The sequence below is a fragment of the Carassius auratus genome, chromosome 32 (genome assembly GCF_003368295.1).
Source record: "Carassius auratus strain Wakin chromosome 32, ASM336829v1, whole genome shotgun sequence".
Taxonomy (NCBI): domain Eukaryota; kingdom Metazoa; phylum Chordata; class Actinopteri; order Cypriniformes; family Cyprinidae; genus Carassius; species Carassius auratus.
In genome coordinates, this window is record NC_039274.1 from 30,688,725 (window position 1) to 30,702,496 (window position 13,772).

The 13,772-nt window shown below is 35.2% G+C and overlaps 2 protein-coding genes across 3 annotated transcripts; both read right to left on the reverse strand.

The window, feature by feature from the left end:
- Window positions 1-84: 84 nt before the first annotated feature.
- On the reverse strand, window positions 85-5,591 carry LOC113052095 (galactosylgalactosylxylosylprotein 3-beta-glucuronosyltransferase 3). Its single transcript, XM_026216411.1, has 5 exons — window positions 5,065-5,591; window positions 4,822-4,981; window positions 3,686-4,040; window positions 2,297-2,587; window positions 85-726 (listed from the first exon to the last, which is right to left on the reverse strand). The coding sequence occupies exons 1-5, from the start codon at window positions 5,150-5,152 to the stop codon at window positions 628-630; spliced, it is 993 nt and encodes a 330-aa protein (XP_026072196.1). The 5' UTR covers window positions 5,153-5,591; the 3' UTR covers window positions 85-627.
- Window positions 5,592-6,498: 907 nt separating this feature from the next.
- On the reverse strand, window positions 6,499-11,537 carry LOC113052096 (N-alpha-acetyltransferase 40-like). 2 transcript variants are annotated; one of them, XM_026216412.1, is made up of 8 exons: window positions 11,161-11,537; window positions 9,387-9,482; window positions 9,211-9,263; window positions 8,984-9,079; window positions 8,597-8,755; window positions 7,946-8,029; window positions 7,762-7,839; window positions 6,499-7,587 (listed from the first exon to the last, which is right to left on the reverse strand). In XM_026216412.1, the coding sequence occupies exons 1-8, from the start codon at window positions 11,164-11,166 to the stop codon at window positions 7,443-7,445; spliced, it is 717 nt and encodes a 238-aa protein (XP_026072197.1). In that variant the 5' UTR covers window positions 11,167-11,537; the 3' UTR covers window positions 6,499-7,442. The 2 variants fall into 2 exon arrangements, with proteins under 2 accessions (XP_026072197.1, XP_026072198.1); XM_026216413.1 differs by lacking the exon at window positions 11,161-11,537 and adding an exon at window positions 10,987-11,013.
- Between the last annotated feature and the right edge of the window lie 2,235 nt (window positions 11,538-13,772).

Below are 13,772 nucleotides of genomic sequence, written 5' to 3' on the forward strand. Positions count from 1 at the left end.
GCAACTGCATTAAAGATAAGCACACCATTGTGATTCAACAAAGATTGTTAATGGTATAAATAGACACCATATCTGACCTATTTTATTTCCTCTATGTATCAGTGAAAAAACAAACAAAACACAACTAACTGTCTTAGACTGTAAGACTTTATGTGAAGACATAAGACAAGTACACCAGAATGAAGGTAACAGAGACATGGGACAGCAGACATAATGGGTTATAAAGCAAACCTAAACAACTACATTTCTAATCTATATATATACATATAAATATATATCTATGAATACAACTTACTGACTGATACCATATGTAAAATTCTCTTTAAATACTATTCAAGTGTACCAATCATAAGGATGGTTTATGGGACGCATGATGAATTATAGAAATCCATTTGTTTTATGCTGCAGGATCCTTTACTTCTGTCTCTTGCAATTTTTTTTATCTCTTCTTTCATCAATTCCTTTCCTCATTCCTTATGTCTTTGGTATATGGCCCAGAAATCACACTTTCAGGGTGTTGTTTGTACATTAAAAATCCACCTCTTGCCATATAAATGAGAGAATCTGTTTTGCCAATGGAAGTGTGGATGTTTGGTGAAGTTCAGGCATGTTCTGAGGGGGTGGTGCTCACACCTCCACATCCGGATCTGAACCCAACCCTTGCTTCTGCAAAGCGTCTTCCCTTTTCATCTTTGGCTTCTCAGTTCGGGTGTGCCACACCAGCACCTGAGCAAGAGGAAAATCATTTCAATAGTAAATAAAGAAATAAATGACCCAAAGAAAGGTCATCGTTTACTCACCCTCATGTCATTCCAAAAAAGGTTAGGCAAAATTAAGAATTTCACAATAGGCTCCCTTTCAGTTCATGAAGTGGAATATAAAATGAATTTTCCACACAGGAATTTGAAAAGGAATTTACTGAATAATAATTCAGAGAAATAGAACATGGCATTCAGAAATCGAATTGGAATTTAAAAAGCATTGTGAATTTGATTATGTTAAAGGGTTAGTTCAAATGTAAATTCTGTCATTAATTACTCACCGTCATGTTGTTCCAAACCCCTAAAACCTTTGTTCATCTTCAGAACACAAATTAAGATATTTTTGATGAAATCAGAGAGCTATCTGAGCCTGCATAGGCAGCAATTAACTGAAATGTTCCCAGGTCCAGAAACTTAGTAAATACATCGGTAAAACAGTCCATGTGACATCAATGGCATCAACTTCAGGTTTGCGATGCTATGAGAAAAGGTTTTTATTTTTTAGCGCAAAGAAAACAAAAAGAGCACTCAACCATTCTTCTCCCCCAAGTTATGTCTTCCGCCATTTTAGAGAGTATTACGCACGATTTAGCCCAAGCATGCGATTCCCACCCCACCGAACGCAAAACAACACCGATTACGTCCAATCCGTTCTTGGGTTCTCTCAAAAATGGTGGAAGATGTAACTCGGGGGAAAAGAATGGGTGAGTAAATTGTTACTATTTATTCTTTGCGCAAAAAAAAAGATTCTCGTAGCATTGCAAAACTGAAGCTAAGCCACTTTTTTCCCCACATGGACTGTTTACCGATGTATTTACTATGTTTCTGGACCTGTGAACATTTCAGTTGCATTGCTGCCTATGCAGGGTCAGAAAGCTCTTTGATTTAATAAAAAATATCTTAATTTGTGTTCCGAAGATGAAGGAAGGTCTTATGGGTTTGGAACGACATGAGGGTGAGTAATTAATAACAGAATTTTCATTTTTGGGTGAACTAACTCTTTAATACACACAACCCTGTTTCCAACAAAAGTGGATTTCCTCCTATCTGCCATAGCTCTCAGATATCACATGACTGATCATGATGTGGTAAGCAGTGTTGTTGTTAACTAAAACTGTAAAAAAAAAAAAAAAATACGACTCTAAATATATATTTTCACTAAGTGAAATTTTAAAAGTTGTCACGTCAACTAACTGAAATAAGTTTCAATTGAAATTACTAACTGAATTAAAACTTACACTGAAATAAAAGTAAACTATTTATAAATATATAAAGAAAAATACTGAACTTACAATTAAACTAGGCCTATATCATTCTAAATTAATAATCAAAATAATATAATGACAATTTTTATATAATGACATTTATGGAGAACTGTTCAATCTCAAACAGTTAAAAAATGTAACAAATGTATTTTTAGAAGGCTTATTAAACTGAAACCTCAAAAATATGATGTTCAAGATCATGTTGAATTATCTTAATCTGCAGAACAGCTGGTTAATCACCAAACACTAGGAACAGAACAAAGGAGCTACCTTGGTGCACAGGTCTGCTTTGGGTTCAAGGTCATCCATAGTAACCAGGTGCTGAAGGAAGCTACTTTCCAGGAAGCCCATCTGAGCATCACCGTCAAATCGTGCTTGGGGTGTGGTCAGTATAAACCTCAGGGACACTGCAAAACCAGCCATGTCCATGGGGAACGGGCGGTTGGGACGCCAGCCAGTGTGGAAACGCACAACCTTCCCATCCTCCACCACGGGCCGCTCAAACTTCATCCCGCCCACCAGACCCACAGGCCACACAGAAACACGGTATGTGTACCGCATCTGAGAGTGACGGGAAGGAGAATGTCAATGAAAAAAAATAAAAAAAATAGTTAGATAATGAAAAAAAACATATCATGAGACCTTCTGTTCATTTGTCCATTTACAAAGACTACTCACAGACTCAACACAGTTTTGAGAAGGGTTAGTTTGAAACATCTGTTACACCTCAACACACCTGAAGCACAGCTCCACCTGGAGGTTTAACCAGTAATAACTCGAAATGATCTCATGTTCAGTTTTCACTGCAGTTCTCCAAAACAATGTGTGACCGTTTGCTACAAACTTTTACATCTGTGTAAGTTTAGCAGTTAAATCTAGCAATAAACATTTTATTAGTACCATTTTCTAAATATAAGAAAAACAGAAGTAGAAAAAATACCACACTGAGGTATAGAAACGATTTAGTGATAGTTTTAGTAAATTATTAAGTTAATCAATTTTTTTAAAGTTTACATTGTAAAGGAAATAATTTGTAGAAACAGTTTTCACAGATACAAACAGATCCCCCCCCCAAAAAAACTAATTTTAGACATGAAAGCAAAACAATTAAGCCTTTTGAGCAAGAAAATCAGGAGAAACAGGAATTAATTCAACTGTGTCCAAACATTTGACTAATACACAAGCATTCAAAAGTTTGGGCTCAGAAAGATTTTTTTTATAAATGCTTTTATTCATCAAGGATGCATCAGATAAATAAAAAGTGAAAGTAAAGATCTTTATAATGTTACAAAAGTTTAATATTTAAAAAAATTGTGTTCTTTTGTACTTCATATTCAGCAAAGAATCCTGAAAAATGGTTTACACAAAAATAGCAGACAGAACAACTGTTTTCAACATTGATAATAATAGGAAATCAGTATATTAGAAAGATTCCCGAAGGGTCATGTGACACTGAAGACTTGAATAATAGCTGCTGAAAACATCAAAGGAATAAATTACATTTTAAAACATATTCACAATTTCACAAACAATAAAACAATATTTAAATATTACTTTATTTTTTATCAATTAAATGCAGCCTTGTTGAGCAAGAGACCCTTTTTATTTTTTTAAACAGTACAAACGGTAGAGTATATTTAACTACTAAAAACACCTTACCTCTTCAAAAAGCTGCAGACTATATGTATTGTCATCATCAGCAAAGTACACCACAGCCTCCTCAAGTGCAGCCGCTTCCTTTCCCTCAGCAGCAGCACCCATCTCCCTGAGCCAGCGCAGACCCTCGTTCCTCTGCTCAGCCCCCCGGGGCTTCAGCCAGCTGGGATCACCCTCCTGCAGCTTCCTGTCTTTGGGGGTCAGCTGGTGGAGATGGGTGTAGGTCAAGCCAGATGCAGCCAGGAAATCTGTGACGAGCAGAGTTGGCTGAGGAGCGTCCTCCACCATGATCCAGTGAAGATGAGGAACATGGAGGAAGGTGTGGGACAAGCGAGTGAGCTCAGCCTTCTGCACCAGTCTGAAGAGAAGGTGAAGAGGGAGAAAAAGCAAGATCGAATTTCATACAGTTTGGGGTGACTTTTTTATTCTTATTCCCAAAACATGCAAAAATTCTGCCTCATTATGGAGATATTTTAATGTCTAAGGGTCAAAATAATTTTGCACAAAAAAAAAAGCTATGAGATTCAGGGCAGTGAAACAGAAAAGCATGAACCTTAGATGCATTTTTAAGTTTAACTTATTTTTACTTGAGCTCCACCTTCTATAGAACAGCATGTCATGCGTAAAAGACACAAGACTCAAAGTCTGTCTAAAACATGTTTGCATAAAAAAACTATGGAAAATCTAAGGAGCCCAGCACATGACATGCAGATAAAATATATTTATATAAACACATATAATTAAAAAGTGTTCCAACATTGTCACTAAATCATGGCCATGCACCTCTCAAACTCGTTTGTCTAGCACATGCTTAAAACAATGCAGAAGCAGCACAGTGAAATGAAAAAATGTGTTTGCTTTGGTACATTTAAAAAAACAAACATGCACACTGAAGAGACATGAGCAGATTTACTTCTTTTGAACAGTATGTTGCACAGAATCGTTTCAAAATAATTCAGTGATTCTTTAATGTCATTGCATAATTACATCATCATCGTCCCTGGCATCCCAGTGTGCATACGTTTTAAAACATTCCAATAAAGTAGATTGCTATTTAGCACCTAAATCATTAAACATTCACAAAACATTCTGAATGGCATTACTGCACTACTGTAATCTTGCAAAAGCTGTCTACATACCTTGCATAAGTGGGTGTTATCACATAAATTCTGGGCACATCAGTCTTCTTCGCCAGCTCTGATGTTTTGATGTGTTCCTGCAGCTTCTGCAGCTCTCCTCTCAGCTGAGAGATCTGCTGATCTTTAGACATGTCATGACCTCTGCAGTCACAGCGCTGACCTGCACAGAACAATCAGTGTCCTGCTCAGAAATGAATGATTCAAGGATGAATCAAGGTAATGATGAGAGTGATCCAGTCTTACCCAGCTGCATCAGCGCATAGATGAGTCCTAGTAGTGACACAGTGAAGTACAGGACAAACACAGTCTTCAGCTTCAGTCTCATTCTCATGATGACCTGCTGATGCTCAAATCACTACTGATGAAGGACGAGGAAGCCACGGATCATGGACACAACCCATGTGAATGCTGCATCATAACAACCACGACTACAGCTTGGTGAGGATGATTTAGCAGATTCCCAAATACAGCCAGTGCATCCAACTAGATGAGGTATCTTGATTTTAATAGGTTCAGTTGTAGTATAAATCTGAATATCCAACAGAATGCATTTGATTCTGAAATATTACATGCAATTATGTGTATGAATTTAAAGTTGAGGTGAATAAATCCTTTTCCAGTTCATACTGTATTGCAGATAACGCTATGCGTATCTGTGGGAACTAATGAAGCGCACTAAGTTCAGTCAGCCAGCCCATTCATCCACTGCGCACTACCAACAACTTCCGCTTTCAATGTGTAACACGGTCAGCGATCTCCCGAAGCATGGAAATAAACCATAGTTCCGCACTCTAACTTTTGCATCTTTAACCCTTTAACGGTGACTACAATAAATGCCTTAAAACACACACACACACACACACACACACACACTAGTAAAACACCAGATTCATCCACTTTTATTTCTGTTTGCATTCTAACATGTTATAAAAAACGATAAGGGTAAAACCATTAAAACACATCCAACTTGTATATACTAAAAATGAAATGCCATTAGTTTAAAAGACATCTCTGAATTTGCTGATTTAATTTAAATGGGTAAATACTTTTTTTTATTACTGTTAGCTTCATATCAGCATTTCTGGCAGACTACAGAATAAAAAGCACCGTTGCTATCTGTCTATGCTACATTCTAAATTAATTTAAAAAGAAAGAAATTAATAATTTTATTTAGCAAAGATGCATTAAACTTATTAAAAAAGAGAGTAAAGACATTTTTGTTACAAAAAACAAATGAATAAATCAATTAATAAATACACAAACATACGTGAATACTGTTCTTTTAAGTTATTTTGAATTGTTTTTGAATCTCACATTATTCCTGTTATAATAAAAATGCAGTCTTGGTGAGCATATATATATATATATATATATATATATATATATATATATAAACTTACTAACCCCAGACTTCATAATTGTAATGTGTATTTCTGAAATATATAGATGTATTAAGTTTTGTAAAATGAGAAATAGTGCAACTGATATCCCTTAACGAACTACTGCTTAAAATAAAAAACATCCTTCAGTTTCACTGTCCTCCCTTGAATGTGGAGTTCAAAGGACTCAAAACAAAGAAGCCTTTCATAAAAAGACAGGGTGGGGATTTGACTTTTTTGTGTGCGCTTTTAAAAATTTACGAAAGATTTATTTGAAAACGTTAAAACTCCACTGAACTTCAGTAAGTCAAACAAGATTCCTTTATTTGTTGCATACAAATCAAACACATAAAGCTGGAATGACCTTTTGTTTTAGTTCAACAAGAGAGCACAAGACAGCAACACTCATCTCTCAAACCGTTTTAAGTTTTGTATATAATTTTCCCCAATGTCTTTGAAGGCAAATAAAATGTACATGGCAAACAGATTATATACAAAGGAAAAAAAAATGGAAATATACAGTAATGACATGATAAAAGAATGTCGTGATAAAAAAAATAAAATGAAACTATATTTCTACACGAAGGGTGCACTATAACTAACATGCCAACCCTTGTATTGTATTAAACATCAACACCATTCTCATCCACCAATTCCCTAATACAGCTGTTATAAAACATTGTTATAAGTTGAATGACCTGAGACAGTCTAGGTTCAGTGATTACGAATTATAAACAGTACAGATCGTCGTATTCGGTTTCTTTAAGTGATGAGCAAATGAAAGATTTAGTTAAAATACATTTACCCTGAAAAGTGGAATGGCTGGAATAACCACGGTCATCAACACCTGCATTCACTCACTATGGTGATAAAACATCTGATGACTCAATTTCTGAAAAAAGAAAAAAAAAGAAAACACACGCAGGCTCTTTTTGCATCTGGACAGAATGCAAAGACAAAGTTGAGCCTCACCATGCTGATACCTGAGGTGAGAAAGTGGCTCACAGTGGCCTTTACTGCCATATCTGTCATTCAAACCTTTACGAGACTGAAAACATCACTTACTATGTGAAATGGTGAATGAGCTTTTTGAGTTTAAAAACCAAGAGCAAGCATAGAGGGTGTTTCATGGCTGATTATGGGCAGGAGAGACCGTTTTAAGGGCTTTCTAAGAGGGGGTCGCGGGTGACGGAGCAGGGTAGGGAATGAGGAAGCTCTGAAACAACAGAGGAAGGCTCGCTCTTAATGGCAGCAGCCTCCACAGTGGCCGCCCCCATGCGCATGTCCCGAGGCCTCGCCGTACTTTGTTCTCCGACTCAGAATCTCATAGGAGCCGTCTTCTCCACAGCAACCAGACACACTGGGGGAGGTTTCATCAATCTCGAACCTGTAAGGTTTATTATAACAATAAATAAACACAGCAGACACTTGTGGCTATGGCAATTGCTATCATCCAGTGTTTTTGATTATAGAGGACTGTACATATATCTGTATTCAGAGGAGGAACAGGAATTTCATTTAAATGTTGAATATGTATTGAGTCCAGAATGATGGGACTTACTGTAAAGCGTCCCTAAAGAACTGGTAAGCGCCATGATTGTGTTTAAATACTGTCAGCATGACCTTTTTCATTTGTGTGCTGAGGAAAGACAAGGATAAAAAAATAAAAATAAAAAAAGCAATTCATGAGTTTTGGCAAACATGCTACAAAGGAACAAATTCTTGGAATGCTGGGACCGTTGTACCTGTTGGCGATAAGCTGAAGGGTTTGGATGAGAAATTTCCCCAGGCCTTTCCGTCTGACTTTACTCTCCAGCTGAACTTCATAACTGTGGAGACATTATTAGAATCAGTCAGATACAAACAGCAATCTCTTGAGGCCAATAGTTTTCACATTAAGGACAATAAATGATAAGTTCCATACAATACTACCTAAAATGTAAAAAACATGAAAACATCATTTTAAATAAATTGTTAATTTAGGTGTTATAACATTACAATACACATTATGAAAAATGGATATTCATTTAGAGATTTTGTAAAAATGTTATAAAATTGTTTTTAATGACTAAATCTGTGTTAGATGATGGCAAAGGTGTAAAAAAGTTTTTGGCAAAATGAGCATGAACAATTGAATGTTCAATATAATCTAATAAAAAAACAACAACAACCACACACATACACATACATATACATACATATACACTTATATACATATACACACACACACACACACATATACACAAATAAAAATAATCAGTCTGTAACCAATATGGTACAGAAACGGTGTATTTTTCTGACAAATAGATAGATTTTAATAATCCCCAAAGAGAAATTCATAGCTATCCAATGTGTGATGTTAAAATTAAAAGCAGCTTATAAAATATTCCCTTTACCAATATAAAACCTCTTCTCCACACTCCACATCAAATCGAAAGTGGGAAAATGCTACAGGTTTGGAGTCAGCATCACGGGCCAGGAGATACCACGCTCTCTCATCCTTCATCTCCTCCCTTTTCTCTCTCTCCTTCCATCCCCACTCACTCTGTTCATATCTGCCAAAACATAATGCAACAAACACATTTTTTTTTACTTTGTTTCAAACTGCGCACATTGAAAGTGCAGAAAGATTTCAGACATTTCTCATAAAACTATATTTCTTATAGAAAAATTAAGACGCCACTAAAACACCAAACATTGACAAATAAAGTATAATAAATGTTTAAGGCAATAACAATAAGGGATGTTGGATTCCCCCACATGTTGACTTGCTCAATACCTACAGCGTCTGCATGTTGGCTCTAGTCAACTCATAGGCCCACTCCACTGTATCTGGACTCAATGCAGCTACCCGTTTACACTCAATCTCCAGGTTTAGCCTTGTGATAGATTCAGACATTCACAATATTAGTATTGGATATAAAAAAAAATGTATAATAATAATGATCTGCCCACCAGCTAACAGGCAGCATATGACATCCATCAAAGGGGAAATGTAAGGATAGCGTACCCGTTTCTGTCATATTTTTTGAACACTGGCAAGGCAGACAGAGGATCTTCAAGCTGTAAGAAGCCATGGGACACATCGTGTTAATATTTCTTTACTGCAAAAACAAACACTGCAATTTTAAGACAAGTGCACATATTTTGAAAAAGTTTCTTTCAGATGTTCTCAGTAAAGCATACCTTATTGGCTGCATCCACCCTAGCACACACCGCATCCATAGCTGCCCGTTCTTCCAGTCTCCGCTGCTTTTTCTCCTTTGCTCTGTTTGATTTTCTCTGAAAGGTAATTAAAGAGACAATGTCAAATCCCATTCCCAGATACAGACTGAAGAAAACGGTCTGAAACATTTATACTTTATATTACAACTTTAAGTCCTACTCTGGGAAGGAGAGCAGGGTGATTGGTGTAATATGAATATATACAGTGTATTCTAATATGAACAGAAACAAGTGAACTGAACCGACGCTGAACTACACTGAGCTGAAAATGACACTACGGTCTTCTGTAAAGCTGCTTTGAAGATTAAATGGATGTTATTTTATAACTGATGAATTTTACAACATTGCCCAAGCTGCTTTGAAAATCTGTAATACATAAACTATATATAAAAAAGTGAATTGACGGAGATATTGCAAACCTGGGTAATCCTTCTATCCTGAAGTTATAGGATTTTGAAAAACTTAAAACTACATGTGTTATGACAAAATATGGATCATTAATCAATCACAAAATTATTTGGAACATCTCAACTTCAAATCAGAAATTGAACTTGTCACTCAAATTAGTATGCTGATAATATAATTACTTTTTTAAATTAAATTACAAGTATGTAAAATGAAAGCTTTTTTTTAATAGTATGGCCCCCATTGTAAAAAAGCAGCCATTGAATCAAATCAAATGTGAGACAGCACACAAAATTGTGGAATTAAAAACTTATTTTACGATTTTATTTAAGAGTGAATATTTACTAAATATTACCAAATATTGTCCAACTAATCAACCCGGCCAATATACACACATCCATTACAAGCAAACAATAATGCTGCCTCCAAAACACTTCACAAACAAATTTATGATTGCATGAGTTTGTGTACATACATGTGACTGACTGCATAGGGTAGTGCCACATTGGTGGACACTCGAAGAAAAGGTATTTTTATATATCTGAGAAATTAAAGCCTGTCTGTTTTTAGATTTGTATTGTGTATCATGAATAATAACACACAGGGAGCAAATATTAGCTGAAGGCAAAAAAAACAACAACAACTAGCTGCTCTTTAGCTGCAGGTATATTAATGGCAAGAGAAGCAGGAAACAGGTGCTGAGAACACAAAGCACGTGGAGCTGAACAGTTTTCTAGGCTCTGCATGTGCATGAAGTTCACTAATGCCAGACACAGCTAATCAATCAAACTCGACAGACTTAGCCATGCTGCTGTCGTGAGGAGGTCTGATCTGCTAAATAAAAAGTCCTTAAGAGGAGCTCAAATAAACGGTTTGCACATTATAACTTTAACAGTTACTCCTATTCGATCAGCTCTTCGTCTGACTTTAATGCATACAGGCAGTTTGACAAAAACAGCAACAGTTTGCGGTGTGAATAAGTGAATAAATTAAATTAATAAGTGTTATTGTGTTTCGTGTTAAAGTAATTGCGCAGTCGACGAGGCACCTGAAATAAGTCAGAAACAGTTTAAGGTAGTAATTTGTGTACCCAGATGGACTCTACAAGAATCCACTCGGGACCTGAGAATCTTTAATTAAACTGCCAAATTCTCACCACCATCCCCTTTCGTTATTCACGAGTTCCGCGTTTACCTCCATCACACATACACACTCTTTCCGGGGAGAATGATTTGCTTCCATCAGTCTTTGTTCAAATTGCCGCACGCATTTTTTCACAGCCCAAATAAGAGCAAAGCTAACAACACACAGCATGGACAGACGAACTCACCCCCATTGTGCAGATTTATACGACCACCTCGAAGCGCCTACTGTACCCTAAAATGCTTTAAAGAAGTTCGAGATCTTTAGATGAGATGTGGTCAAGAATGTAAAAAAAAATGCTAACGCGCGAGCTAGTCTGCAGTAACACAAGAGCTCGAGGGTTCGTAGCTTCGAAGACAGTCATCTATAAAGCAACTAGCGACTGCTGTTCGATCTTAGTATTTTCCTGCCAGATTCGCGCCAAGAAGCGGGGACGAAATTTCCGCGCTCTACTCTCCCTTTCTTTATCTCCTTCTCCTTTCCTCCCTCCCTCTCTCTCGCTCTATCTCTCTCTTCCTCTTCACTCTTTTCTTTCCCTCTCAGCAGCATTGGGCCGCGGAGTCTCGTGGAAATGACGACACAGGGTTGGGGTTAAGGGTCAAGCTCTCTCCACATGTTTCCTCACGTTGATGGTACTACCTCAGAATATCGTTTATAGAAATAAATCATTATTTTAAGAGAGACGCTATTTAAATAACATATATTTTGTTAATCATTTGATAGACGACGATGGTCAGTTTCATTCATTTTTAGAATGTTACAGGAAATTCGATTTCGGAGCTTTGTTAAAAGAATATAACAGAGTGGTTAAAAAAAATTTTTTGAAAGGAGAGCAAACTTTTAATCCTATTTCTTTATATAAAAACTCTTTCTCAGTAGAAGAGCTCTTGATTGTTGAGGATAAATGGAATAACTGCTTTGCTCTAAATCATATCTACAGAAAACCGTACAATGTTAATTTAAATTTTGTTTAGTCTCTTACACACATACATTTATTAACAAATAAAATAAGTTACATTTAAAATATTACATAGGTGCAATCCCTTGTAATAGTGTACTTAATAGGTATATGCAAAATATAGAAAAGCTTTTTGTGGTATAGAAGAGACAATTGTACAAAATTTTGTGAATGTGATTGTTTACAAAATAATTGCAATGTACCTATCTCTCAGAAAATGTTTTTATTGTATATGTATTAACACTTGTGAAATTATTTTCCTTTATTATAACTCTAATTCCCGTATTCCTGATAATCTTTTAATTATACTTGGCAAATGTTTTATTCACAAATGTAAATTTTTGGGTAAGAACTCACTACTGTCAATTTTTCAAGTTGATTATAATTGTTATGTTTTGTCTTTGATGGTTTTTGAACAAAACAAAAAATCATTCAAAAGTCAAAAATTGCTTTCAGTGTTTAACCTTGTATAATTTCCCCCCTCTGGCTCATGTTATGTTATTTATCTTTTAGTATATTTATTTATTTTACGCTCTTCCTTATTCTTGAGATATTTTGTCCTCTAGTGTTCTTGTTATATTGTATAGTTATGTACTGGTTATAAAAATATTTTGGCATTAATAGTAATAATAACAAATTGTGACCTAGAGCCATTAAGATAAATTTATGTAAATGATAAGTGACTGATACTAAATGCAGTTTTCTTTGAGTTTCTGGTTTCTTTTTGTAACCTGAATTTAAAAAATCGGGGGTTAAAGGATACTGTCAAAATAAAGTTTAATTAATTGATTAAAATATGATGTAATTAAAAATAAAATTTATTTTTATATTAATTTGAGTTTAATACTGTGCATACATATTACATGAAAAACTTGTGTGTGTGTTTGTGTTTATGTGTATTTAAAAAAAAAAAAAAAATTATATATATATATATATATATATATATATATATATATATATATATATATATATATATATATATATATATATATATATATATATATATATATTCTGTTTCATACCAGGAAGAATAAAATGTAGATCTTCAAAAAGGACAGTGCATGTCTTCACTGTCTTGAGCTGTATGTTAGCTATAGTGAATACCCTCCAATAATAATTGTTCCAGTAAAGTTTTTTTTTTTTCATTTTACAATAAACAAAAAATCCAAACTGACTTACAAATATAGAAGGATACCTATGAATCCCTTTATGAAATTAATAAGCATTTATTGATTATTGATTGTTTTTGATGGGCAGAGTTGTCACAGCATTACGCCTGAGGACACAACTATACACTGTGATTTTAATCTATAATTATGCATTACTTATTCTTAATTGTAGCAAATAGAATCATAAAGAACAAAAAGAATAGTAAAAAAAAAAAAAGAAAAAAGGGAATACAGATGTTCCAAATTATGCTCACAATTTTTCTAGGTACAAATTGAGCTAATCTGGAACATGACAAAATGCTTAGTATCATATTATGTTAATATTTAATTAATTAAAACTTCTTAAGATTTATTTTAATGGACTTTTACGTTTAGGTGAATGACCACTTCTAAGATCGAGGGAATTAAAAAATATCAAAGGCATAGAACGGCCCTGTCCTGCAGTACCTCCATTGTCCACGAGGAGGCACTAGTTGACAATACAGGACAGCGACTTAAGTTGCTACTGTGCAGGAACAGCTACTGCGTTTCACCACCATAGACTTTATAAAAACAGGTCATCACCTTGGATAATGATCGCATGGTTTGAACTGCATCGAGTGCGCACCTGAATGCCAGTGGTTCTTAAATACAGTACGTCAAAGTTTGAACCTCACATCTAGGATGGTTTTG

What these genes read in the sequence shown, in the direction of transcription:
- LOC113052095 (XM_026216411.1), bottom strand. Translation starts at nt 5,152, where the DNA reads ATGAGAATGAGACTGAAGCTGAAGACTGTGTTTGTCCTGTACTTCACT. An exon ending in GTCTGCAGCTTTTTGAAGAG is followed by an intron (nt 2,588 to 3,685) that starts GTAAGGTGTTTT and finishes CGTCACTCTCAG; the next exon opens with ATGCGGTACACATACCGTGT. An exon ending in AAGCAGACCTGTGCACCAAG is followed by an intron (nt 727 to 2,296) that starts GTAGCTCCTTTG and finishes CCTCTTGCTCAG; the next exon opens with GTGCTGGTGTGGCACACCCG.
- LOC113052096 (XM_026216412.1), bottom strand. An exon ending in GGAGAAGAGGTTTTATATTG is followed by an intron (nt 8,030 to 8,596) that starts GTAAAGGGAATA and finishes ATGTCTCCACAG; the next exon opens with TTATGAAGTTCAGCTGGAGA. An exon ending in CTTCAGCTTATCGCCAACAG is followed by an intron (nt 7,840 to 7,945) that starts GTACAACGGTCC and finishes GTCTTTCCTCAG; the next exon opens with CACACAAATGAAAAAGGTCA.